At 39.6% G+C, this 26,778-nt stretch overlaps 1 protein-coding gene across 3 annotated transcripts in view; it reads right to left on the reverse strand.

Moving 5' to 3' along the window:
• The window catches only part of CDC14A (cell division cycle 14A), a 143,080-nt gene that overhangs the window by 56,177 nt on the left and 60,125 nt on the right, over positions 1 to 26,778 (reverse strand). For all 3 annotated transcript variants that reach the window (XM_090047084.1, XM_090047085.1, XM_090047086.1), the window contains exons 5-8: positions 23,834 to 23,913; positions 9,561 to 9,627; positions 6,204 to 6,266; positions 2,472 to 2,559 (exon numbers count right to left, since the gene is read on the reverse strand). In XM_090047084.1, coding sequence (XP_089903210.1) covers positions 2,472 to 2,559; positions 6,204 to 6,266; positions 9,561 to 9,627; positions 23,834 to 23,913 — 298 coding nt within the window. The remainder of the gene's footprint in view (positions 1 to 2,471; positions 2,560 to 6,203; positions 6,267 to 9,560; positions 9,628 to 23,833; positions 23,914 to 26,778) is intronic.

The following is a 26,778-nucleotide window of genomic DNA, read 5'->3' on the forward strand; positions in this document are numbered from 1 at the left end:
CTAATGTAATATTTCTTCTCTATAGAATCTCTTTTGATCTTTTTCTTTTTCATCTTTTTGTAAGATTGGATTTGCAACAGCCACCTATTGCTTGTTATTGTTGCTAATACAGAATTACAAAAGGGCAAAATGCTTTACAGAAAAAACAAACACCCACCTACTTTCCCAAAACTATATTTAAAACTGTAAAATGAATGTAAACACTGACTTCAGAGAAGTAATTATGCTCTATGGGCTATTTACTACAGTACTTATGTTTTGTGAACAACATTGGACAGTCACTGCCTTGCAGTTCACAACCATATCCCAGAAATCTTTTTTGTGTAAGGAATGTTAAATCTCATCTTCCTCTTTTCATTAGAGAAATTACTATATAATACAAATACGGAAACTTTATCAGCCTTTAACTGAAGAATCAGGGTGCAGAGTCCTTAAGGGTATGCCTTCACTACCAAATCCAGTTTTTACTTGCATGTTGCCCCCATGTCCTACCAAGACCCTCTCATCTGAGTCTGGTGGTGCTTTCTATAGCTATCTATATCTATCTATCTATATGTATATCTAGGTATATACAGACGGATAGATATAGATATATAACTACAGCTAGCTAACCAAGCTGGCAAACTGCTCTAACATCTAAACTGCTCTTTCAGTGCTCTCTAGATTGTTAATAAAAACATCCCACACAGCTGCTCCCATTTCACATACTCCAAACCAGGAACAGAAAATGGTGAGGATGCTCCAGGCTGGCTCACTGCCATCATTCTTGCAATCTGTCTCTGGTGTGATTGAGAACATCGGCAGAGGGCATTCCCACAATGTCCTCATCACCTCAAGGCTAGGTTTGGAGTGGGTAATCAGGGCTTATTTTGTAGCAGCAGCCTCAAAAAAACCACTGGAGGCAGCACTGACATGGCCTTGAGTTTCATTTTCCTCTCCAGGTTATGTCATCTGGTGCCTTCCATAATTCTGGTTTACCCAGGACAGACAGACAAGTTCTCCTACAACTCACATGAAAAACCTACAACAACCTTGGGTTATTTCAGCACAAGGAATCATAGAATATGCTTCTAGAGGGCACAACGGTACAGCCTGGTGAGTGAAACACTAGCAACTACTCAAGTTACAACAATATGACTGCCCATGTCTTTGCAGTCAGACCAAAGATGCTGATTAATCAAGTTAATCATGTAACTAAGACATACCCTACAAGCTATCTTGTCCAAGTGTTTTGTTAAATGGTCTGGGTCCTATTTACCTAAGGGATTGTCTTCTCCCTTGAGATCCATTGTGATCCCCAAAGTCAGCTGAGAGCAACTTCCTGCAAGTACCATCAATATGCCAAGTCAGCGTGGCAAAAATGTGTGGAAGATCATTCCCGGCAGTTGCTCCACAGCTCTGGAATTCCCTCCCTTGAGGCTTATCAGAGCCTGAGCCTGGACATCTTTCAGAAGTAATGGAAGACCCTCCAATTTGGGCAGGCACTTAGCAAACAAAGCTAGGCTGAGATATTGCTGTGGTGTGGGGAGACCTCTGTTTTATGTGGATATTCTAATTCTCTTTTAAGTTATTTTGTTTCCTTGTCAGACTCCTATTTTATAAAGTTAGACTTCTCTCTTATTGTAATCTACCCTGAGCCTTTGTTGGGAAGGGTGTCATATAAATTGAATACATAAAGACAGGTATTAGAACCTAAAGATTAGACTTTTTTTTCAGTTTCTATGTTTCATGTTTGACGGGGCTTTGCAATTATGGTGTCTTTGGCTATCTAAGCAAAGTTCCATGCATAAGCATATGGGGATGGTGGGAAGGGAATCTGTAAAGAATTAAAAAATGTGGCAGAGCCACACTTATGGTCATGGAAATGCAGGGCAGGAGCAGTGCCTCAAAATGGTTGAAAAGTACTTTAAAACTAACTAGTTTTTCTGGTTGATTTTTTCCCTTTGTGTCATCTGAATCTCTTCCACTTGCATTCAGATTTCATGTTCTTGCACTCGGTTTGAAAAATACGTACTGTTATGGAATTTCCTATAAATGATATCTGTTTTTAAAAAGTTGTTTAAACCCTTTAAAGTGGTCTTCATTAAAGATATAGAAGTCAGCTCTTACCCTTTTTCTTTTTCTTTAATTTTCTCCTTTGTAAAACACCTTTAATTCAGTTGCCAGGTTCAGGAAAACAATTAGAAAGGCACCCCAAGTTTCTCAGGGACTTACTGAGTTACTTTTCTAAATGTCATTGAATGATATATCTGTGGCACTAAACCCAATAACGGGCACTGAAAACCCTCTGTCAAATTCTTTCTGCAGTGGCAAATCTACCTATATATAAACTTTTCTAATTCTACTGCAGAAATTAGCTATTGTCTTCACAAATATGCCAAAAACTCATTGAGGAGTAGGAGTGGTGGAAGAAACTAGAAAAGAACAAAATTATAAAATATTTCAACAGTAAAACATGAAAAAAACCATACCATTTTCAATTTTGCTTTTTGGATGTGGTCCACTAAATGCTAAAAATTTTCCTGGAACAATCCAGTTGAAGTCACCATTTTCTACCCGCTAGGGAGAATATCAGGAGAGAAGAAAGGGAAAGCATTTTAAATATCTGCACACAAGTTTTAAAAATCCATAGTTGTTTTTGGGTTTTTTTTCCACTCTACCCCCCACTATAGCAAGATGAGCAAAGCATATCAACTCTAACTAATCAACTCAAATATACAGAAGAAATTAAATGCGTGTAAGCCTGTTCTTCAGAAATATATGCAGCAGTGAAGAGAAGCTGTGCAAAGCACACTTTGTAAACATTTCAGGTAAGGTCAGATGTATTGTTTTGAACCCAAAACATTTCTGCTTAAAAATGTCTAACATCTCTACTTATGAACTATATATAGTAGTATATTGTTAAATGCAAACTTCTAATATCAAAAGCTGGCAAAAAAAATAAATCCTTAAGAACAAATTAATACTAATTTATACTTTCTCTGTAAAAGCTGCAACCCACCTACTGCAATAGCTCTGATAAATTAATAAATGCAGTAGCCAATTGTAAAAGTTATTCACTTTAAAAGAAACTGCACAGTTGCAAGTTCTTTTTGTGTTGGTTCTGTTAACCCAAACTTCCAAACTATTCTGCACATACGGAAATCTTTCTTCATCCATTCAATTTGCCAAATCTAAAAACATCTCTTGGAACATAAGACAAGATCAAAATCTTAAAATACAATATTCCCCCCCACCCAACCAACCAACCAACCAACCAAAAACATACACATACACACACTGGTAATGAACCTACTTTGATAAAGAATGATGTATTTGTCCTAGCTGGCCTCTATGCCGTGCCATGCTTGCATTATGAAGTTGTGTGCTCTTCATGAGGAGAAGCTATATTGAACAGCCACCAAATCCTGCTGAGTTCAAGGTTCTAATTACGCCAACTATTTGCCTGGCTATACCCACTAGGCCTGATACCATGGTACTCACAGAGACATAACCCCTACTTGTAGTGTTTTCTGAATAAAGACTGATGAATAGACTCCTTTGTTGGCATGTGGGAGAAATAACAAAGTTTATGCCAATACCTGTACTTTGGTGGATTGAACAGAATTTTGTGTGCCAATTGGTTTTCCACTTGATAATTTAGAAATATTTGTATATTTTTAATTTAACTGTACTGTGGAGTTAAAATTCTTTATATTAAAATGACATCATTAGTTACTCTGTTTTTAACCTCCCTGAACATGTATACCTGATATTATCTAAGGCATTTTTACTTAAAGGCTCAAGTCCTCTAACAAATTCTCAGTAGAAAATATGGTAGCAGTTGGCCAAACTCCAACTTTCTTTTATGTATTATCAAATAGTGTGGAAAGCTGCCATCCCTAGTGAAACAAAGGTGCAATAGATGTTTGCAGCACTGTACATAAGCAGCTACAAAACTGCTATAAATTCAACATTTTATATCCTGACCAATAAGTGAAGAAATCTATAAGACTAGATCAGCTTAAACCAATGAAAGCAAATTAATTTAATTATTTTAGCACGTCTGTCCATTTAAAAATAATTTCCATGCACATTATAAGCCATCACATTTGTTATCATGCCAAAAAATTACTGAAGTTTTAACATTTTAAATCAACTTCTTCAGAGTACCTGAACTGAATTAATCCACAAAAAGAGGTCAACTTGTGTAGGAATTTGGGTTAACTGGAGAAAGAATAGATTAAAAAAAACTAAAGAGGATTCCAGGTAAAAATTAATCCAAGACAATAGACAATGTTCCCTTAAATCCCATTTTCTTGATTCTTATCTTCCACGAATGAGTTATCACAAATGTAAAATGTTTAATAAATAATTAATCTGCTTTGTACATAGTTTTACCTAACTGCTTACACAGCTTTCTAAGAGAACTTGACTGGACATGCACTAAATACATATTCCCAATCAGCTATCTTTTGTTTTTTGAATAAACGTTTTACCATAGTTCACAGGAAAAATGGAATGAATCAAGTCCCTCTAGATTAGTTGCTCAATATAAAATACAGGCATTAAAGCAAATCCTAAAGTAATGCAACAAAGGCTGCTGTTGTAAAGAATATTGGTTTCCTCAGTCTAAACAGTGTGGAACACTATCACATCTAGAAATATGTCTTCCCAACATTTTTTTTACATTTTTTTCCCCTTTGAAACAGGCAGACTACAGTAGAACACCACAATCATTTGTCTGTCCTCTGCACACTTAACCATAGTTAAATTCTTCAGAGCCATACCTCCTAGATGGGTGTGCTGGAGAAGCATTTCTTACAGTTTCGTGCATTTCGAAGGGAACTTTGCCTAGGCATTTTTAAGATCTGATCAAAAGCAAATAAAATAGCTCTTCATTAATGTTACAGAGGCATGTTTAAAAGGGTCTGAGAATCTCTGGACATTTTATTTTTATTATGTTCAACTGCAGCAGTACACTTAAAAAGGACACCTCTGAAGCACCAGTCTGTACTAGCCAACTGCACAATTTTCCAAGCTTTTACATTTTCTACACCTACAGTAGAACACTACAATACTAGGTAAATTTAAGTAGTACTGCCTTTAAAAAAAGGTCCAGGAAAGGTTTTGGTATTATTAAAATTTAACATGTATATAAAATCTGGTCTATTTATACATCCTCTGTATACTTACTCTATGTTTATTATTATTATTTGTAACTTTATCGTAAATGTAACACAATAACTATGGTTCTTTGACTTGTGGAAGTCAGTCTGAGCCCTATCATAACCCAAACAAGTAGAAAACAGTGACAATACCATGGTGAAGTGGCCCCATTGGAGAAAAGAGCCAATTTTCCACCACACAAATAATACCTAGTGGAAATACTCATATATAGCCCACTTCCAAAATTCTTGAGAATGAGATTTCTTCACTGCTGTCTGCGCATTATGTCTCTAACCCCTGAACTGTGACAGTGCTCCAAAGATCTCTCAAAGGCTTGTTGTGTTTGGCCATATGGAAGTCTTGGTGTCTGAAGCAGTTTCTTTTCATCTTGACTTTCACACTGGAACAGACATTGGTTTCAGCCTTGTGGTGATGCTCACACATGCACTGGCACCAGACTTTCCTTTGGCACCAGCTTCTTCATAGCGAGAAGCTGACTCCATTCTTATTTCCTAGCATACAATACAGCCCCAAATAAGATAGGCACCTTGTTTTTGAAAGGTAGAATGAAAAAAAATCTTTCCTTGAAAACACTGGTAAGTAGCAGTAAGTCACTAAGTAGCAGCTTCTATAATAGAAGCCTCTGCCAGGGGGAAAGAGAAAGTATCCCCAGATAGCATCTTAGGAGCTCCATGTACAGCATTATTTTTTGCTTCCCTCTCCACCCCCTTCTACTCTCGACACAGCAGAGGCAAAAACTGATATTACTATATTTCCTTGCTTATAACTTATTTCCCAATTTCCAGCAGCTGAATTTTGGAAAAAAGGCACATGTTGTATGTGGGAAAAGATGGTAAGTGATCCTGACAAACAATGCTATCCAAGAAAAATCTTGTTTCATGTGCAGTGCATAGCTATACAATGGAATCCACAGAAATATATTTGAAAAAGTTATACATCTATGCAGACATTTCAGTTCTTGCTGTGTGCCACCATATCTACCACCCAGCTTTCTTTAAGCCAGGCTTAAGAGTTAGATGTTGAGATATACAAACCTCATAGTGTTCATATTCCTCCACATCAAATGTCTTCAAATCAAAAAATCCATGCTGCAAAGCCTAAAAAGAAACACAATTTTTCAGTTTATAAATAAAAGATTTATCATAATAATGCACTGTCAAATCCTGAAGCAGAACCCAAATTTGTTAAACTGGGATCAAAATAAAAGTCACTGACATGTTAACATTTAAAATAAAATTAAAAGCCTTTAACTAAGAGAATACAGCATGTACATAGTTACAAGTTATAATGTTTATGTACAAATACTATATAAAGAGTTACAGTAGGTCTTGTTTGACCAATCTCATTTCCTTCTATGACCAGGTGACCTATCACCTGGACAAGGGAGAAGAGATTGATGTCATATATCTTGACTTCAAAAAAGCTTTTGATCTGGTATCCCATGATCACCTCTTGGCCAAACTGCCCAGTTGTGGCCTTGGCTCCACCACGATCCGCTGGCTGGGAAATTGGCTTCGTGGTCGGACCCAGGGGGTTGTGATTGATGGCAGTCACTCATCGTGGTGCCCTGTGACCAGTGGGGTCCCTCAAGGCTCTGTCCTGGGACCCATACTGTTCAACATCTTCATTAACCATGTGGACATTGGAGTCAGGGGGTGGACTGGCCAAGTTCGCCAATGACACCAAACTTTGGAGCAAAGCATCCATGCCAGAGGACAGGCGGGTGATCCAGGCTGACCTGGACAAGCTCAGCAAATGGGCAGATGAGAACCTCATGGTGTTTAACACCGAAAAATGCAAGGTTCTCCACCTTGGGAGGAAAAACCTGCAGCACCCTTATAGGCTCGGCAGTGCTACGTTGGTTAGTACTACAGAAGAAAAAGACTTGGGGGTCATCATTGACCACAAGATGAACATGAGCCTCCAATGCGATGCTGCGGCTAGTAAAGCGACCAAAATGCTGGTGTGCATCCATAGATGCTTCTCGAGCAAATCCCGGGACGTCATTCTCCCCTTGTATTCAGCCTTGGTGAGGCCGCAGCTGGAGTACTGCATCCAGTTTTGGGCTCCACAATTCAAAAAGGATGTGGAGAAGCTTGAGAGAGTCCAGAGGAGAGCCACGCACATGATCAGAGGTCAGGAAAACAGATGTTACGATGACAGGCTGAGAGCCATGGGACTCTTTAGCCTGGAAAAGCGCAGGCTCAGGGGTGATCTGATGGCCACCTATAAGTTTATCAGGGGTGACCACCAGGATCTGGGGGAACGTCTGTTCACCAGAGTGCCCCAAGGGATGACGAGGTCGAACAGTCACAAACTCCTGCAAGACCGTTTCAGGCTGGACATAAGAAAGAATTTCTTTACTGTCCGAGCCCCCAAGGTCTGGAACAGTCTGCCAGCGGAGGTGGTTCAAGCACCTACATTGAACACCTTCAAGAGTAAATTGGATGCTTATCTTGCTGGGATCCTATAACCCCAGCTGACTTCCTGCCCTTTGGGCAGGGGGCTGGACTCGATGATCTCCCGAGGTCCCTTCCAGCCCTAATGTTTATGAAATCTATGAAACAGTAGCATATGTTAACTTGCAATCTAATGTTTCCTAACTTTGACTGCTTAGCTACATACATTCATTTAGCATTTTTCCAAAATGCTATTTGGTAGATTTTATAGTTTGTAAAGCATTTGAAGATCCTTCCAACAATTTTTCAATTAAATTTTACATGAATTCTATAAGGTCTTTTGAATGAAGGAAGCCATATAATTGTTTGTCTCTAGGGAGTAAATGGAGTAGATTTCTGCGTGCTATTGTAAGCATTTGTCCCAATGTATCAGATGTGTCATGCTGTTCTGAAAAAATGACTGTGTAAAATGTGTTTTGGAATTCTAAAGAAAAAAAATCTTACAAGAGCTACAGATCTAGGTGGGAAAAAAATCTATTCCATTATTCTGCTATGTATAGAATCTTTTAAAGGCAAAGCAAAACTGCTTCATTGCTTCTTCCAAACAAATAAAGCAGGACAAGTAATCAGCTTGAAATGCTTTTAGCTTTGCAGGTCAGTTAAATATTCGAGGCTGACCCTTGTAATGAAGCAAAGAAAAAAATGTGATCCTTATAATCCTTGTTGACAAAATACACATTCATTTCAGATGCACTGCTGTGACTTCACGCAACATCTGTTTTTAGTCAGCATTTGGAGCTCTTACTAAAATTCCTCAAGAATTAGTGGTTAACTGGCAGAACTTTTCAGATCAATGTAAAGAACTAGAAGAGTCATCATTTAAGTCGCAAATGTACATGCATGTGTGTGTGTAATTAATTGTTTTAAATGCAGTTTTATACTGAGATATACATTACAGATTGTTTTCTATATCCCTATTATCTATTTTTCTCTATATAAATTTAAAAAAGAACAATCTTATGGTTTGGGTGCGAAGAATAACTTTAAAAAAAACTTGGAGTCAGTGATATCGTTGTGTTTTCTAGAACTTATCTATTACTTCAGATCCCCTGTGAAGTATAACTTAACATATCAACTGCCATTTGAAACAATGTTAAACAAACAAAAGGAAATCTTAGAAAGCAATTCCATTTTTTTGGCAAAATGGCAGTAGAGATAGGGATAACATTAAAGGATTACTTTTCTGAAGCAGAATTTACTTTGTCCTCAGGAAAAACTACTGAACTAAATATAATTTGACTTTCTAAAGCTAGTAATTATGTCTAATATTGTAAAATTAGAATCAAGAAAGATGACTAGTTACATTGTTAAAAGTGATACTATTGAAAAAGTCAAATGGAACTTAAAATCACTGTTTTTTCTTAAGAGTTTTGGAAAGACTATGGTATCCAAAAAAAAGCCCATTGTTACAAGAATTTAATAATGTACAGATAATGCTAGCACTTACAATAAAACTGAATTAAAATCTAGAACAGAAAACACAGCTTGCTTTCTCATTGTCATAGATACTTGGTTAGGCAACATTTTTTAAATCATATTGAGACTAGTATAATTTAATTAAATGTTAGTCTCTTTTCTTAATGTGTGAAATTAACAATTTAAAATTGTTTTACTTATTCATAGAACCAATAAATTTCTGTTACTGGAAATGTTTCAGGAATTAACTCTGCAAATTCACCTGAATAAATCTCGTTCACATAAAAGTTCCTGTAAATAAACTAGCCTTCAGAAGGTATAGAGAATGACTGACTAGTAAGGGAGAAGTTTAGCATCTTCTCCTATCCTCAAATTCAAAGTAATCTATTGCCCTGAGTTAGTGGTAGGGTATAACTTCTAAGAACATGGTGAAATTTGATAGGTTGTTATCTTTTTCAGTACCTTTTAAAAGAAAAATTATTGCATTTAGTTCACCATAAGGAGATGTGTTATTACCTTTTTTATTCCCTGTAAACAATCCAGGATTGTAAGATTGTATGTACAGTTCCCAAATGAGGCATCCCTACAAAATTAATACAAATAAAAGTTAAAATATACCCAAAGAAGACAAGAACAGGCAAAACACAGAAGCATTATATGTTTATTTCAATGATTAAATGCTCTGTTTAAAAGCTCAGAATGTAAGTTAACAGAACACAACACTTTAGAAATATACGTTTACCTCTTTCTCTCCCTGAACTACTGAATTTGCTCATGTATAAGATGCATCATCCTCTGCCATTCCCCTTCCCCCAGCAAAAAAGAGCTCTTAAAAGTAAGAAGAGTATTATACACCCAGGCTGCAGAAGGAAAAATTCCTTTTAACTGAAATTAACAGGTAACATGAGGGCTAACACAGAGATGTCAGTGAGAGTCTGCAGGCCTAGGTAGGGAAAAAGCAAGAAGGGGCATGCATGGCAGAAAAGGAGGAGGACCTTATTGCCTTATTGTACATTAGAAAATATGGTAACTCAGTTTCCAGTAACAAATCATGTTTGAATCATCTTTAAAAAATCAGTTCTTCCACCACAGCAGTTCAAAGCATTGGCAACGCGTAGGGGGTGCACGTGCACCCCCTGAGATTGGCTGTGCACCCCCTGGAAGCACCATCCCCAAAACTGATTTCACTGCTGACTTGGCAATTGACTGCTGGGCCCGCCCCCCAGTCAACAATCAGCCACTGGGGGACCACCCCCCCCCGTCAGCATTTGGCCACTGGGGGACAATCCCACCACCCCCATCGGCATTCTGGTACCCGCCCAGACTCAGGAGGCACCAGTTGCCCATGGTTCAAAGTAATGCATTTTCAGACAGCAAACCACCACTTTAAAAACAGAGTATTTCTGTTCTTTTTACTTACAGAACTGTTCATCATTTGAAAAAAATATATCATTAATAAAATGTGTGCAGAAACTGTGACATGGCAAGCCACAAAGCAATAAGTTACTGAATAATCAACTGAGGCAAGTCTTAATCATTTGTATTATTAAAAGACCCAGACTGCCAAGGCATGGTTAAAGAAAGTTAAAACTATGGTTGATGGGCAGAACAAAATATGCAGTTGCCAGGAGGGTGCAATTTGCTTGGTACTATTGCCCATGTACTACTGAATGAACTTATCAAGTTCTGTAAGCTGGAGCTTCCACAGTATTCAGGATGGAGAAAAAATACACACTCACATGTACATATGCAAGACCCAGTTTTCTCACTGATGAGCATACAAATTCACACTTAACGTGTATGCAAATACTACAACTACTGGCAAAAATGGTCACTTGAATGTTACCATGCTAAACGGTAAAACTATTTGCTTCATATTAATCCCACTGAATCAACATAAATAAAGACGTAAGTATGGTTGGTTAGACAATGAACTACATAGTCAAACCCTGACAGTGTCACCTGTGATATTAACTAATTGACCACAACCACAGGGGTTGAACACCAAGTGATGGCACTTGATGAAGCTGTTCAAAAGCTGATAGAAAATTATAATAAGCATTTTCAATTTGAATGCATATTTTGTCCAGGGTTTCCACAAAACTTACTTACTCATGTTCTGATTGCTTTACAAAGGGTGGCACCATGGCTCCAAATTTGGTCTACTACTTATATTCTACATAAGATCACAAAAATAAACAAGTAATGTCTGTCTCTAACACAAGACATGAAATAAACATAAAAGTAATGTATAATGATAAAAATATACATTAATTGAAGAGAGGGGAGACTATTTCACCATACAAAAAGGATCTGAGTGCAAAAGTGCACAGCACTTACTTTTTTACCTACTTGCAGTTGACAACACATTTGATACTGCTTCAGAGCTACTGAACCAATGTGTTACGTTTAAAATTTAACATTGTATCTCTGATATATAAATGAGAAGTGCTATACTGACAACAGTTTCACCTAACTTAAGAAATGTATTTTGCCTAAATTCCATTTTTGTCTGACTGCTAAATACTTACGCAAATATTTGTATCCCCCAATTAATTATTTTGGTTCAAATAAGTAAGTACATTAAAATCTACTTATCCATGTGAAAATGAAATGTAAGGAGTAAAGAAATGTGACATCCCTGGGTAATTTTAAAAATTTTACCAGTTTTCAAGAAAAGTTATTTTTCATCTTTATTTCATAAAACCTATTATTGTGTAAAGAACACAAGGTAAAACAAGTTTTCTAAAACCAGCTGGCAGTTTTGTTTTAGATATAAATAAAGCTGCATGTATAATAATGAAATGTTTATCTACTCAGCATTTTTTCAGCCAAACAATAAAGTGGAGAATAAGAAATCAAGGAAAAAAAGGGGGTGGGAGGAAGAGAGAGAGAGAGACTAGGTGGGGGGAAAAAATCTTCAAAGCCACAAATGAAAGCTCTAAACTGGCAACAGTCACTATCACTTTTAGTATCAATTCCAAGATAGGGACACCAAGCAATCCAGTTAGAATATAAAATTGAACATTTCCTGTCTTTCAGCCTGAAATTAATTCATTAGGAATTAACGTGGGAAAGTCTGGATTTGAAGTGTAGTTCTACTGTAAAAAGCAGCTAGAAATGTAATGATGAGATTCAAAATATGGCCCTTCAACAAGTTCCAGCCCAAATGTGTGTTACAAGCAAACACTTTTTCAAATAGATGCCAGTCCTGAAAATTTTTAGTTTTGAAAGTCAAGCTGTTTTCTCATTTGTGCATGTAACTAGTATTAATGAACATGATGTTAGAACATATTTAACAATTCAGCTCAAGCTATATGTGCCAGAAGAGAATCAAAGTACAAGTTTCTCAGAGATCTCTTTGTTCTTTCACTGCTTGCAAACCAATCAATACACAGAAGGTAAAAGCTGTTTGACTGTTTTCTTAAGCAGAACTATAAAACAGTGTTCTGGATTCCTGATAACTGCTCCCTTCTAAAGCCTTGGCACAAAATTTACTACATCCACCCAGCTGAACTCTTCACATCCCTCCTGGTAGCATACAAACACCCATGCAATTGTGATTAGTAGGTTCCCAGTTCGAATATAAGGATATACCCTCATGTCATTTTCAAAACCAGCTATTGTTGATAATATAATACTAATCATCTCACTGTTCAATTTTTCATTTCGTAGATAAGAAAAATGCACCTGTTTAATACGTGGCATTTCTTGAACTTTTTGTAAAGTTAATATTAACCCCAAAACTCATTTTACAGCAGCAACAGTAGATAAAAAGAAATAAATATGTAAACAAATCAATCAGGCCTAGCTATCCCAGGCTGACTAAACAAAGGATCTTTGAAAAGACCTTTCCCCTGTATGCAAATGGCTTTTTAGGGTTTGGCAAATAAACCACTTCTTTGTTTCAAACTTGATTTTTTTGTTGTTATTGCACAAAAGGGAGCAATATTTCAGGCTTCTTTAGAAAAAATACGCTTTGCCTCTAAAACTGCGAACTGTAAAGTTAGCTTTACAAACTCAAACGACAATTATCTCAAGGCACCCTTTAGTCAACTATTGTAAACAGATGGTTTACTATTAGAGTTATGTTCACAATCATTCATCCGATTATACAAGAAGGAATGTATTATAGATTTCAAGTGACCTAGTAGACCAAAATTCTTATGGCTTTCAAATTACTATTAACTAAAATATAACACTACCATGTATTCTTTTCATGGCAACAAAGGGCCATAAAAATCACTCTTGAGACTCACTAAAAGGCCTAGTGTTCATTATAAAGTTTTACTAGTAAAATTTGCCCTGTAAACACAGCCCTGTGTGGGGAATTTCCCAGGGGTCTATTCTGAATGTGGCTCAGTTTAATATTTTGATTACTGACTTGGAGGGTGGAAATGAGTGCATACTTAGCAAATCTGCACTGGATACCAAACTAAATAGAGTTGCAGAAACTTTTGGAGAACTAGAAAAACATGTTGAAATTAATTGAATAAAATTCAATAAGGATGTCTTGCACTTAAGACAGAACAATCAAATGCAAGAATACAAAGTGGGGAATGATTGGCTAGACTGAGATACTGCACAAGAGGACCTGGGGCTGTACTGGACTGCAAAGTGAATAAGTCAACAGTGTGCTCTTTTTAAAAAAAAAGCCAAGGTGAATCTGAGCTGCATTAGCAGGAATGGTGCCTGCACATCAAAAAAAACAATTTTTTCACTTTATTCAGCACTGGTGAGGCCTCACCTAGAGTACTGTGTCCAATTTGGGTACCACCATTCAAGACAGTGAAACTGGAAAGCAAAATTGTTCTCTTGCAGAAATTCTAATTCATTTTGGCTTTACATCTCTGTTTGCCTGTCTGCCTTAGTGCTATTTTACTGACATTCTGAGTTCAATACTATAATCATCATTACCCACACGTTTTAGAAAGAATTGCCTTATTTCTCCCACCACAGTATGCCAATTTTAGTTGAACAACTCTGCAAAAAGCTTGTGAAATCATTGCTACAAAAGATGTCAGCAGGGTTAGACTCCTCAAGATTTTTGTTTCTCTATACCCTCATGAGTAAAATATACACCAGTTTAATCATCCCATCACCTAACACTTCACAGGACTCTGACACTGTATGGGCAGCTTGTGGTAAATATTCATCACCTGTATCATCCACTCCTCTGCCATTTTCTGATTCTCACTGATGTACACCCAGTCCCTGTGACAGTAATGCCAAGAGCGAAGAATCTGTTGTCCCATTTTTTAATCACATGTAAGCACTCTGTTGATCTGTTTAGCAGCCGTGTTTCTGGCAGCAAGACAGCAGAAAGACTGAAAACTAACATGAGAAAGAGAGATTATGAAATGAATAGAAGGGGTTGTTGGAGTTTGGGATTGGATTCCCATAATTCTGAACATAATGGTGATGTTCCAAACTACAGCAAAAGATCTCCAAGATGGCTTGTGCAAGATACACTACAATGACCATGTATAGTGCTGCACTCCTTTTGCCAATATGATTTGTTACTGTGGAGCCACACGAGAATACACTTTCATGACACAATAACACTGGCAGCTGTCTCCTGACAATGTTTCCAGTACTTTTTTTTTCTTAACAAACTTAGCCCAATTGTGATCAGATGGTCCAACAAAAGGTATGAGCCTTTTTAAAGGTCTGCTATAATGTCAAAGTACAGAGTGGCATGTGTTTTAATAGCCGCAAGGATAGCATGGATAGCCTCTGTGCGTCGCACAGGGCAGAGAGAAGAGGGAGCATAAAGTAGAGTAATAGTTCAGGTGGGGAGTAAAGAGCAAGCAGCAGAAAGCAGAGAAGCAAACAGAGCAAGAGAAAAAGACTTGAGTGGAACTCATGAAATGTGCAGGACTTACTTTGTGGGATGCCTGCCACAAAGTTTAGTCCCTGCTGTTATAGCAGATTTTTCCACTTCTTTAAATCAGTATTTGTGCAATAAAAAAAGGGGAAAAAAAGGAAAAAAAATGATCATTCCAGTGCAATTATTAGAAAAAAAATCTCACTCCTAGATGTATTTCCATGCAAAACAAATTTCAACATATAGGTAACTTAAAGTACAGAATAAATAAAATCTGAAGTTAAATACATTTATGCTTTCAGTTAAAAATATTTAGAGGTCCTTTTCTAAGCATTTACTATCTCCAACCTCAGAATTTTAAAGCTAAAAATTAGTATGTGGAAACATTAGTTAACAGTGAAAATATATTAATATATATTGGTATGCGTGTCATATTCATAAATTATCATCTGCATCCTGAGAGCTCATCAAAGATTGTCTCAAGTACTGCACATTGCAATCATTTAAAACTTTACTGTCAATATGTAATCTGGTACTGTAATCTCAAAATCTGAATTGTTAGAATCATTTCATTCACTACTGATGTTTAGAGTGTTGTATGAATGGGAATAGTGAGACAATAGCTCACTGAGCTCAAGTTACCTGTTTTGAGAGTACCTAAGACCTCCAAAGAAATATTACCAACATATCTTTTGGCTTTTTAAAGTAAAATCGCCTCTCACAGTGAACACCATACACAAACACTACCCAATGTTGCTGCAACACAGTGACCACTGAGGGGGTGTCTTACCTAAGACTACAAAAGCTTCTTATAGGTTATAGACAACATATATTCATCCACAACAGAATGCCAAGTAAAATACTACTTTCCTACTTCTGATTTTTGGTGCCGGCATACAACAGTTCAGTCTCTTCTAAACACTCTTCCCATAGAACCATGAACGAGACAGAACCACAGAAAATCCCACAGTTCCTGCACCATCCCAATATAATTGCAAAGGAAACCATTAATGTTCTTCAAATTAGACAAACAGCATTTGCTTAGAGAGAAGGTTCCTTGCGCTACACCAGCCTGGCTGCCAATGACTTTTCGGAAGTTCTTAAATCCTTCCATAAACAGAGGCCTCAAGTTCATCTCTCTGGAATTTCATGAATCTTTTAAATATAAAACAAAGGTCACCAAGGTAAGTTGCAGCTAAATCAGTATTTCCATTAAGAAAAAAAACCCAGAAATACTTAAGAGTAAAATTCAAATTAAATAGCTGTTCTTCATTTTAACCTTTACACACACACACACACACACACACACACACACACACACACGTTGAAGTTTCCCCCCAGTTCCACATCCAATCTGTTCCTTTGAGCTAACTGGCTCCAAGTTCTTCCATCCCCTCCACCAATTCCTAGTCCCACTTTTTTCATTCACCCAATTCCACTCCCTCCCCACCTCCCAAATCAAATCCTAGTCCTCTGCCTAGACAATCTCATTCAGTATTCCTCTCTGCCAATATGTCTCACTGCATCTTTCTCCCTCAGTCTGACTTGTCTCCTTGACTTTTATGAGACAGCTTCCTCTTCCAGTGCTCTCTTGGATACTGGCAAAGGGATCCCTGGGTAAAAGGGAGAAATTGGCACTCTGCTCTCAGTTCCAATGACCAGCTCAGAACAGGGAGCAGCAATTACATGGGAAAGTCCAGCATTGCCCCTGTAGCCTGGAGCAAGAGCTGCTCTGTGGGGGCAATATGCATGGAATTCATAGCTGTGAGATGTTCAAACGTGCTCAAAATCTTCAGACATCAGCGTTAAAAATCAAAATAAGACTGTTGCCCACATGTAAACTAAGATTTTTCAAGGGTATATCACTTACCAATGCCAAAACATGGTCATGCTGGAGCTTTTCAAATGTTTTTGAAAAGCTTACCAAAGTTTTACACTGACAAAAATTCTCACCTAACCTTATTCTCAACTGTTTTGGTTGAAACAATTCAGCAGGCAGCAGGTACGTGGCATGAACAGAGTTCAACTCCAAAGGCTGAATTTGGTAAAGTTATATGGAACTGAAAAGGGGATTTTAAAAAGAAGAGTGTCAGGCAGCCATAGTGATAGAGAACACTTCTGGCCCTGCCCAAAATTTGGATCAGAGGATCCTAGGAAAGCAGGGTGGGAAGGGACCTCATGAGCTCACATCTAGCCCAGCCCCCCACTCAAGGCAGGATCATCCTTGACTAAACCATCCCAGCCAAATATCTGCCTCACCTACTGTTGAATTTACCTGTGTAGCTTGTTCCAATGCTCGGTAAGGTGGCCATCAGAGGGCAGTCCGGCAGTCCTCTATTGATATGAACCTGGACCTTTATGAGAGAGACCTCTCTTGAAGAGAAAAATAGAGGACATAAAGGCATTGGGTTTTGTATCAAAAGAGGACAGAGTAGCAGAAAACTGAAATGTCCTCTATGATGGCCACCCTAATGCTCAAACACCCTCATAGTCAGAAAGTTCCTCCTAAATCTCCAACCTAAATTGCTACTGCAGAAGGTTGAGGCCACTGGCTCCTATTTCTGTCCCCTACATTTACAGAGAAAAATCTCATCTCCATCCTCTCTGTAATTGCCCTTCAGGTATTTGAACTGCTAAACTGCTATTTGACAAAGATTTGTATTTGGTTTCAAAACATGAAAAATGTAAATCTCTATACATATGAGGTATTAAATGTGGCATGAGCTACAGCTGCTGGAATCTATGTGAGATATGCAAGCATGATCATACAAACATTAATCCTCAAAAGGTATTTCTTTCTCTTATGTCTTTATTTTCTTGGAACACTCAGTTAAATGAATGTCATAGGCCACAGACCCCTACATAGGGTCTTCCCATTTAACCGCTTCTAGGGAAAAATTTGCATTTCAGTTTTCCTCAGTGTTTGACAAAGAAAAAAAATATGATTATGAATAAAATTCCACCTCTAAATTTAATCTCAAATTTTCAGATGCAAATGTATAAAGTATTGAAACCTATTTTTTTTTTTAGTATAAAGACAATGTGTACAAGTTTCCATATTAGGTAACTTTGCAAAAACCTTTTGCTTGATGCTGAAATAAAAAAAAGTAAAACGTCAAGGTTACAATAGGAAGCAGGATGTTTATGAAGGATATGATGGTGTTTTTTTCAAGAGAAAGAGCCTACATGCTGCAGAAGAAAACCAGAGTTTGGCTACAATGAAAATGAGTCAGCCAAAAATAAGACAAGTCTCAACATATAACAGTAATTTCTAGTAATTTTTATTCGTTTACTAGTTTAAGTAATTTTAAATTTCTCTAAGCTCCTTCCTTGTCTCAAGTTTGCAGCTATTAAAATTGCCTGCATATACATTACACAAAACAACATAAATTAGGACAAAAATTAATTTAATTTCAAAAAGTATTTTAAATTTTGATGTTTGATTTTTAGCATATGATTTGTTTTTTATCTACAATTTGTTAAAATGATATCTTCACCATGAATTTTATGTTTGTTGCCTTCAACAGCTCACCAAAACTTGTTAAGTGGCCCGTCAGCCGAAATAACTGCTCACCACAACCCTAGGTTAATAGAACCTTTTTTTTAAAAAGGTGGGTCCCCATCCTGTCTTATTCTCAGAAATGTTTGAATCATTCTGACTGGAGCTTAATAAAAAAGAAATACACTCAACTTAGGCTGAGGCTGACACCCACCTCAAAAATTTCAGCCTGCATGGTTGAAGTCTGTCAGAACTACGGTCAACACTCATCCACACATACACATACCTTAGTCAGAGAATCACAGAATCATAGAAAATTAGGGTTGGAAGGGACCTCAAGAGGGACTTCCAGAGCCAGAAAGTGTGCGGCTGTGACTGCTTCCCCAACACAGCTGGGGAACAGATACGAAGCCCTGACAGCACTGAAGGATGATGCAGCAGAGGAAGTTGCAGGGGAAGACACATCTGCCTTAACCATGCAGACTGAGCGACAACCGGGCAACCAGAAGATGAGATGCCGGGTCATCGTGGTGGGTGACTCCCTCCTGAAACGCAAGGAGGGGCCTATTTTTCGACTGGATCCCATGGCACGGGAGGTTTGCTGCCTGCCCAGTGCCAGGATCCGAGACATCACTGTGAGGATTCCCGACCTCTTCTGGCCCTCCAATTACTATCCCATGGTCCTTGTCCATGTGGGCACGAATGATGCTGCCAGGAGTAGTCTGGACTGCATCATGAATGACTACAAGGCTCTGGGGCCAGGTTTAGGAAGTTGGGGGCACAGGTGGCCTTCTCACTGATCTTCCCATTCAGCGGTCGCCATCAACACCAAGACGCCTGCATTAGAGAAGTTAACCTGCGGCTGTGGAGTTGGCGCCATCATGTGGATTTTGGCTTCTACAATCACGAACCACACTTGCATGAGAGAGGTATCCTGGGACGAAATGGTCTTGATCTTTCTTCTAAAGGTAAGAGTCTGTTCTCTTACACGTTGGCTGATCTCCTCCGAATGGCTTTAAACTAGGTTCGTCAGGAGATGGGGATGCAGTGGAGAAAAAGAACCTATGTTCAGAGAACCACAAGCCATGCGATGAATCAGCCTAAGTAAGCACTAAGGGGCCCGACAGACATCAGGACAAGGGGGTACCAAAGGCACCCACTGGGGGGCTTAAATGTCTCTATACTAATTCTAGAAGCTTGGAGAACAAGCAGGAGGAACTTGCACTCCTGCTTGCAAGCAGCAACTTCGACCTGGTTGGGTTAACTGAAACCTGGTGGGACCCTACTCATGACTGGGCAGCAGGCATTGAAGGTTATAGGCTGCACAGATGGGACAGAGTGGGGGAAAAAAGGCGGTGGGGGGGGTGTTCCTCAGTTTGTTAAGGAGCAATATACATCTTCTACAATCAAGATGGGATCAGAGGAGGGCCAAACTGAGGTACTGTGGGTTAGGATACAAGGGGGGCAAGGGGAAAGGGACTTGGTAGTGGGGGTCTACTATAGACCGCCACACCAGGAGGATAAGCTAGACAGGAATTCTCTAGGCAGCTCTCAGAGGCCATACAGTCAAGAGATATGGCTGTCATGGTGACCTAAACTACCCTGACATCTGCTGGGAGGATCAGTCAGCCAGAACTAATTGCTCATGTAGGTTCTTAACCTGCATACAGGACCTCCACCTGATGCAGGAGGTATACGATGCCACTAGAGAGAAGGCCTTGCTGGACTTGGTGCTGGCTATGGGGGACAACCTGGCTGGGGATCTGGAGGTACAAGACAACCTAGGGGATAGTGACCATCAACTGACTGAATTCACTATTCAGTGAAGGATGGGAATAGTAACCAGCAGGGCAGAAGTGCTAAGACTTCAGAAAGACTGACTTCAAGATGCTTAGGAGATTAGTTAGTGGGGCATTAAAGCTCAAGAGCATTGACAAAATGGGGTCCATGAAGGGTGGTCATTCCTCAAGGAAGCAATCCTTTGGGCACAGGAAGCGGCAATCCCACTGCACAGTAAAGGGGGCAAAGGGGCTAAGAAACCCTCCTGGCTAAGCAGAGAAATCCAGGAAAGCTTAACAGCAAAAAAGGGGCATAAAGGCTGTGGAGGTAGGGGGTAGCTACCCAGGAGGACTATACCTCCTTGGCTCGCACTTGCAGGGTATCAGTTAGGAAGGCCAAAGCAGCATTAGAACTCAGGCTAGCAACAAAAATTAAAGGACAACAAAAAGTCCTTCAGGTATATAGGGAGCAAAAAGAAGAATCAGGGCAGCATAGGAACCCCTACAGGATAAACAAGGTAGCTGGTGATAGATAGGAGGGACAAAGCAGACCTCTTCAGTGAGTTTTTTGCCTCTGTATTCTTGAACTTGGATCTAGACAAATCTCCAAAATGCACTACTGACAGAAGCAGGGAAAACACCAGCCCAACAACCGTCAGTGTCAACCTAGTAAAGAGACACTTGAAGGGGCTGGATGTGTTTAAATCAATGGGACCAGATAAGCTCTACCCAAGGGTGCTGAAAGAATTAGCCAGTATCATAGCAGAGCCACTGGCACGACTGTTTGAGCACTCATGGTGCTCAGGTGAGATCCCTGAGGACTGGACAAGGGGCAATGGGGTTGCTATTTTCAAGAAGGGGAGGAACGAAGATCCAAGTAACTATAGACCATTTAGTTTCACCTCTATCTTTGGGAAAACCCTTGAAAAAATTATCAAGGATCACATTTGTAGGAGTCCAGTGGGTAATTTAATGTGGACGGGCAACCAGCATGGGTTCATAGCAGGTAGATTCTGTCTGACTAACCTTGTTTCTTTCTATGACCAGGTCACTAAAAGCTTAGATGCAAATGTCAAGGTAGATGTCATCTGCTTGAACTTTAAGAAGGCCTTTGACACAGTATCCCATCCTATTCTTATAAACAAATTGAACAGCTGTGCCATAGACAATTACACAATCAGGTGGGTGGCAAATCTGCTTAAGAGTACCCAAAGAGTGGTGGTGGATAGGTCAGTATTCACCTTGAAAGATGTGGGCAGTGAGGTCCCCCAAGGCTCAGTCCTTGGGCCAGTGCTGTTCAATATCTTCATCAGTGACCTGGATGAGGGCGTGGAAAGCAGTCTGTTCAAGTTCGCAGATGACACCAAACTATGGGGCGAAGCAAACACACTGATGGGAAGAAACCAAATCCAGGCAGACGTGGACAGGTTAGAAGTGGGCAGAGAACAATAGGATGCAGTTCAACAAGGACAAGTGCAAGGTGCTGCACCTAGGGAGAGGGAATCACCAGTACACCTATAGGCTGGGAGATGACCTTCTCAGCAGCACAGCGGCAGAAAGAGATGTCAGAGTAGTTGTCAACTCCAAGATTAATATGAGCCGTTAATGTGACCAAGTACCTACAAGTACACAAGGGGTGTTCATCAGGATCTGGGAGAGCGTCTGTTCACCAGAGCACCCCAAGGAAAAACAAGGACCAGTGGTCATAAACTCCTAACAAGACCATTTTAGGCCGGACATAAGAAAAAACTTCTTTACTGTCCGAGTCCCCAAGACCTGGAACAGATTCCCTTCAGATGTGGTGCAGGCACCTACTCTAGACTTATTCAAGAAATGCTTGGATGCTTATCTTGCTGGGGTCCTCTGACCCTAGCTGACTTCCTGCCGCTGGGGCAGGGGGCTGGACTTGATGATCTTTAAGGTCCCTTCCAGCCCTAACGTCTATGAAATCTATGAAGCAATTAACAGAGATAACCACACTTTGTCATGCATTTGCAGATGCATTGCAAACTGGTCCAGGGAGGGGATGCTCCCCTTCTATGCGGCACTGGCAAGGCCGCAGCTAGATTACTGTGTCCAATTCTGGGCGCTGCAATTCAGGAAGGATGTGGACAACCCTGAGAGGGTCCAGAGGAGGGCTACTCATATGGTTAGAGGTCTGCAGGGAAGGCCTTATAAGGAAAGGCTGAGGGACATGAGAAGACTGAGGGGGGTTCTTGTGAGAGTATATAAATTCACCGGGAGGGGCAGCAGGGAATAGGAGATGCTCTGTTTACCAGAGCACCCCTTGGAATACCAGAAACAACGGCCACAAGCTGATGGACAGTAGGTTTAGGTTGGACATCAGAAAGAACTTCTTCACGGTTAGGGTTGCCAGAATCTGGAATGGGCTTCCAAGGGAGGTGGTGCTCTCCACTACCTTGAGGGCCTTTAAGAGGACACTGGACAAACACCTGGCTGGGGTCACATAACCCCAGCACTTTTTCCTGCCACTGGCAGGGAGTCAGACTTGATGATTCTTTGAGGTCCCTTCCGACCCTAGCATCTGTGAATCTAGTCCAACCCCCTGCTCAAAGCAGGACCATCCCTAACTATACCATACCAGCCAAGGCTTTGTCTACCTGAGTCTCAAAAACCTCCAAAGATGGAGATTCCACAACCTCTCCGGACAGCCTGTGCCATTGCCACTGGATTTACTGCCTTGGTTGTTATTGTCAGCCTCAGCAAATCCAAGGGTCCATTTGCTCTGAATACATACTAAGGACTTAAATTTCATTTTTAATTATTAGATTAGAGTGGTCCTGGGGCTATGGGTCAACAGAATCTTTGGTGCAAAAGTATGGAACCAATGAGTTTGTATTGACAGGCTGCCATGTTCCCAGCAAGATTATCACTACATTAACCTTGAACTGAGACATGATCCAGACTCTGGAACACTCCAGACCTCAGTTCCTGACAAATCAGGCTCTGGTTAGAAATATCTTCCTACTCAGTAATAACCTCACACAAGTACAAAAAGGATGTCAATTTTTTTTAGCTTTGGATAAAAGATATTTTTACTTGAATTCAGCCTTCTTATCCTCTTTCCCTAGCTGAAGCTCAGTAGCAGCTACCACCTTGCATGCTTGCTGCTGAAGTCAAAGCAGTGAAATGGTGCATAGTATGGTCCAGAAAGTATGTAAGAGGCTTCTTCACATAATTTTCAGAGTAGCTTTTGCTATTTTGTACATGCATTTTTCAAGCAGTCTTACCTAGGAGTCATTGTAATGCCACCATAATCTAATTTATCCATAAAATAGAATTGAAAACAAGTTAATTCTCTGAGCTTTAGTTCTCTCTTTCTAATTTGCATTTGGAAATATGTATCTTGATGAAAATAAGTTACCTCCAACCTAATTAGCAGCTTCTTCTGCTTGCAAACTAAGTATATCACATGGAAAATTAGTTCACAACATTATCATTAAAAAGAGTAGCTGATTACCAATGATTTTCTGAGACTGAAACATGCATTAAGCAAACCTCCCAAACAAGATAGATTTCTCATGCTATCCTGACGCAAACTTTCATCAAAAGTCATTTTTTAAGAATCATTCTGTAACCAAAATATTTTGCATCACTGCATAATCACTACTTTTTTAATTTAGCAAGTTCCAAAGTAATAAAAAGTAAGTAAGACTTCACATACCTAAATGGGAGATATGGTGGATTAGACCCAGATAAAAGTGATCTGTAGGTTTCTTCTGGTGTCTTCTTTAAATAAATTACCTAGAAAAAAACCACAATTAGTCTTTAGAATAAAAATGAGCCATAAAACCCAAAACCTCAAAATAAAGTTATTTTTAATGCCACGCAGATCTGTATTTTCACAATATATTCCTTCTGACAAAATGATATAATAATCTGTCATCCAAATCAGCTACAATTTAGTAGGATCCAGTGTGGTGCATTTATGTAAGCAATAGCCTCAAAGTCAAATAGATAAATAATACAGGATGGGTTGGATAGGGATTATCCTGCCTCAGGCAGAGAGTTAAAATAGATGACCTCTGAAGATCTCGTCCAGCCCTGCTTCTCTATGATTTTATAATTGTTTAGACTGCTGCAATCAAGAGATGCACAAAGAAAGATTTGTAATGCAATGCAAGGATAAATTGGAGTGAATAATTTACTTTGTGAATTTAATCTCTTACTAAGAACATACTTGTGAGCACATCCCATTCAGTAATAAGTCTACTTCTTTCCCATGTGTTCACCAGCAAGAAGGACATGGTTCCCAAGTACAGATTACAGAACAAATTACTCCCAAAACCAATAGTACTTCAGCAGGCCATACAGCCCAAAACGCAAGAGAAAAGACTTTGCCCTTTGTTCCCTTAAAGTGATTTCCTGTTCCTATATAAGCAGCCTAGAAACTGACTTGGAATGATTTTTAAATGACTGAAATAAGTAATTTCCTTATTAACCTGCACTTAAAACACTGAATAATGATAACTCCTGTTTGGCACTTCATTCATTCCTTGTAACAAGAATTTTTTTGCCTCCTACACAGCTACACATGACTTTAAAAGAGAGAAAAAAAATCTTTGATGATGTAGCCTAAGACTTCCCCCACCACTATCTTTTCTCGGTCTGCTTTGGCTTTGGCTGTCACAAGTCATCTCTAAATGAAGGTGATGAACAGGGGTACTCAAACCTTTGCTCATGGGCTCAATCTGAGCCCAAGTATTGTCACCTGACCCATGGGGCTTCTCTGTAGCCTTGAGCACTAAACCAGGCTCATGGATGCAATGCTGGTCCCCAACCTGGCATACAGGAGCCAGCTGAGGCCATGCAGGGCCTGGATTGATCCAGTCATGAGGACCTGACCCTGGTGCACAGGGTCCAATCCGGCCTGTGGACCAGCTTCACATCACTCATCTGGCCCCGTGGGGCCAAAAAATTGAGCACCACTGACATAGAATCCAGGACTTTACCTCTTAATTGGGATTCATACTGCTGCAGGATACATAATATTTTATTTGTGAATATGTACATATCTGCAATCCAAGAAACGGAAAACCACTACTTCTCTTAAATAAAAGGCACCTCCTACTAGCATGTCTGCTAAGTTGTTACAACTTCCATCTGCCTCTGTAGCAATGAGAAGTTACTTCGCACTCAGTGCTTTTTACCTTTCTACTGCTACCCTCAGCTGATCTGGGCTTGGGGGTGGTAGGGCCCAGAGCTGCTCCTGCCCTGCTCTAGTTGCGGGCTGCAACTGCAGGATGCAGATTCTTCCTTCCAGTGCCTGTTCCCTGCTCGCCTCCTTCGCCTGCCACCTACAAGTATCCCCCCCACTGACTGGAAACAGGAGCGGAAGCAGGGACCTGAACACCACCAACTGTCCCTAGACGATGCAGACATGAAGTGACTCCAGAGCCACTCCTGAGTGGCTCCAGAGCCACTCCAGAGCTGAAGGCTGCAGGGAGTGGGCTACAGGGGGAGTCAGGTTCTGCCACCGTGGCAGCAGTAGTGCATAGATTCCTCCTTCTAGTGCCTGTTCCCAGTCAGAGGGAGGAAAGGGTGGAGGTGGCAGAGACCAGGGAGTGGGAAGAAGAAACTGAGTATCACTGCTGCTGTCCCCAGGTAAGCCCAGCACTCCATACAGCTGATCCTCACAGCCCATGGCCAGGTCAGCAGGGGCAAGTAGCAGCAGGGAGCAGGTCCTCCCTCCATGTCCCCCACCAGCAAGAGGCTCCAACTACACCTCACCCCTGCCCCTACAGTGTACCACACCCCCTTTTAGGGAATCCTGGATCTCCCCATAGTAAAAAGTGTTTCTTTATTACCCACCTCTGAGAATTATGCATTCAGAAAAAAGGGGGCTGCCTAGGACAGACTCTTCTTACCACTAAATGTTTTCTTCTGTGCAAAAGTTATAGCTATATCTTGTTATTTCATAAGAGTAAAATAGCAACATTTGAAGATAGTTTAAGCATCTGCTTTCTCACAATCACCACACGCATTAACAGGGCAGTTTTTGGACCAACACTGTCAAAATATTTTCTATGAACAACTAGAACTCAGTGGAACAAAAATTGAGAAAAAAAAAGTACTGAGATTTTTGAAAAAGGAGACAAAATGTGTGTGGGGGGAGATGACATTAAAAACAAAAAGAAGTTCAAAAAGTGAAAAGGATAAGCAGTAGAGGAAGTCATGCACCATGATCTGCAACAGGAAAGAAGTGAAACAAAATGACAAAGGAAAGAAGTTTTGATTTTAAACAAATTATAATAAGAGGAGACACAAGTAACAGCAACTCAGAAATAGAGTTTGCTTTTAATATTCCAAAAGTATAGCAAACAAAACTAGTCTGTTTGGTTCATTTAAAATCTAGGCAATGTAACTCCAAGGGAACTGAGGCTTTTAGGAACAGTTATTTTCCCAGAAGATAATAGTTTGTTTTGGGTATATTTTTCTAATGGTTGGGTCCTAAGAATCAACCAAGAGAGTAAAGCTGTAGATGCATGACATTGCTGCTTTACAGAGGTTTGAATTCACTCAGCTGCATCTGCTACTTTAAGATTGCAAAATAATTGTAGGGTGACCTTTGGTTTCACTACCTTAACTTCCTGATAAGTTATCTGATTG

This window comes from Crocodylus siamensis, chromosome 5 (genome assembly GCF_052110815.1).
Source record: "Crocodylus siamensis isolate JL-2025a chromosome 5, ASM5211081v1, whole genome shotgun sequence".
Taxonomy (NCBI): domain Eukaryota; kingdom Metazoa; phylum Chordata; order Crocodylia; family Crocodylidae; genus Crocodylus; species Crocodylus siamensis.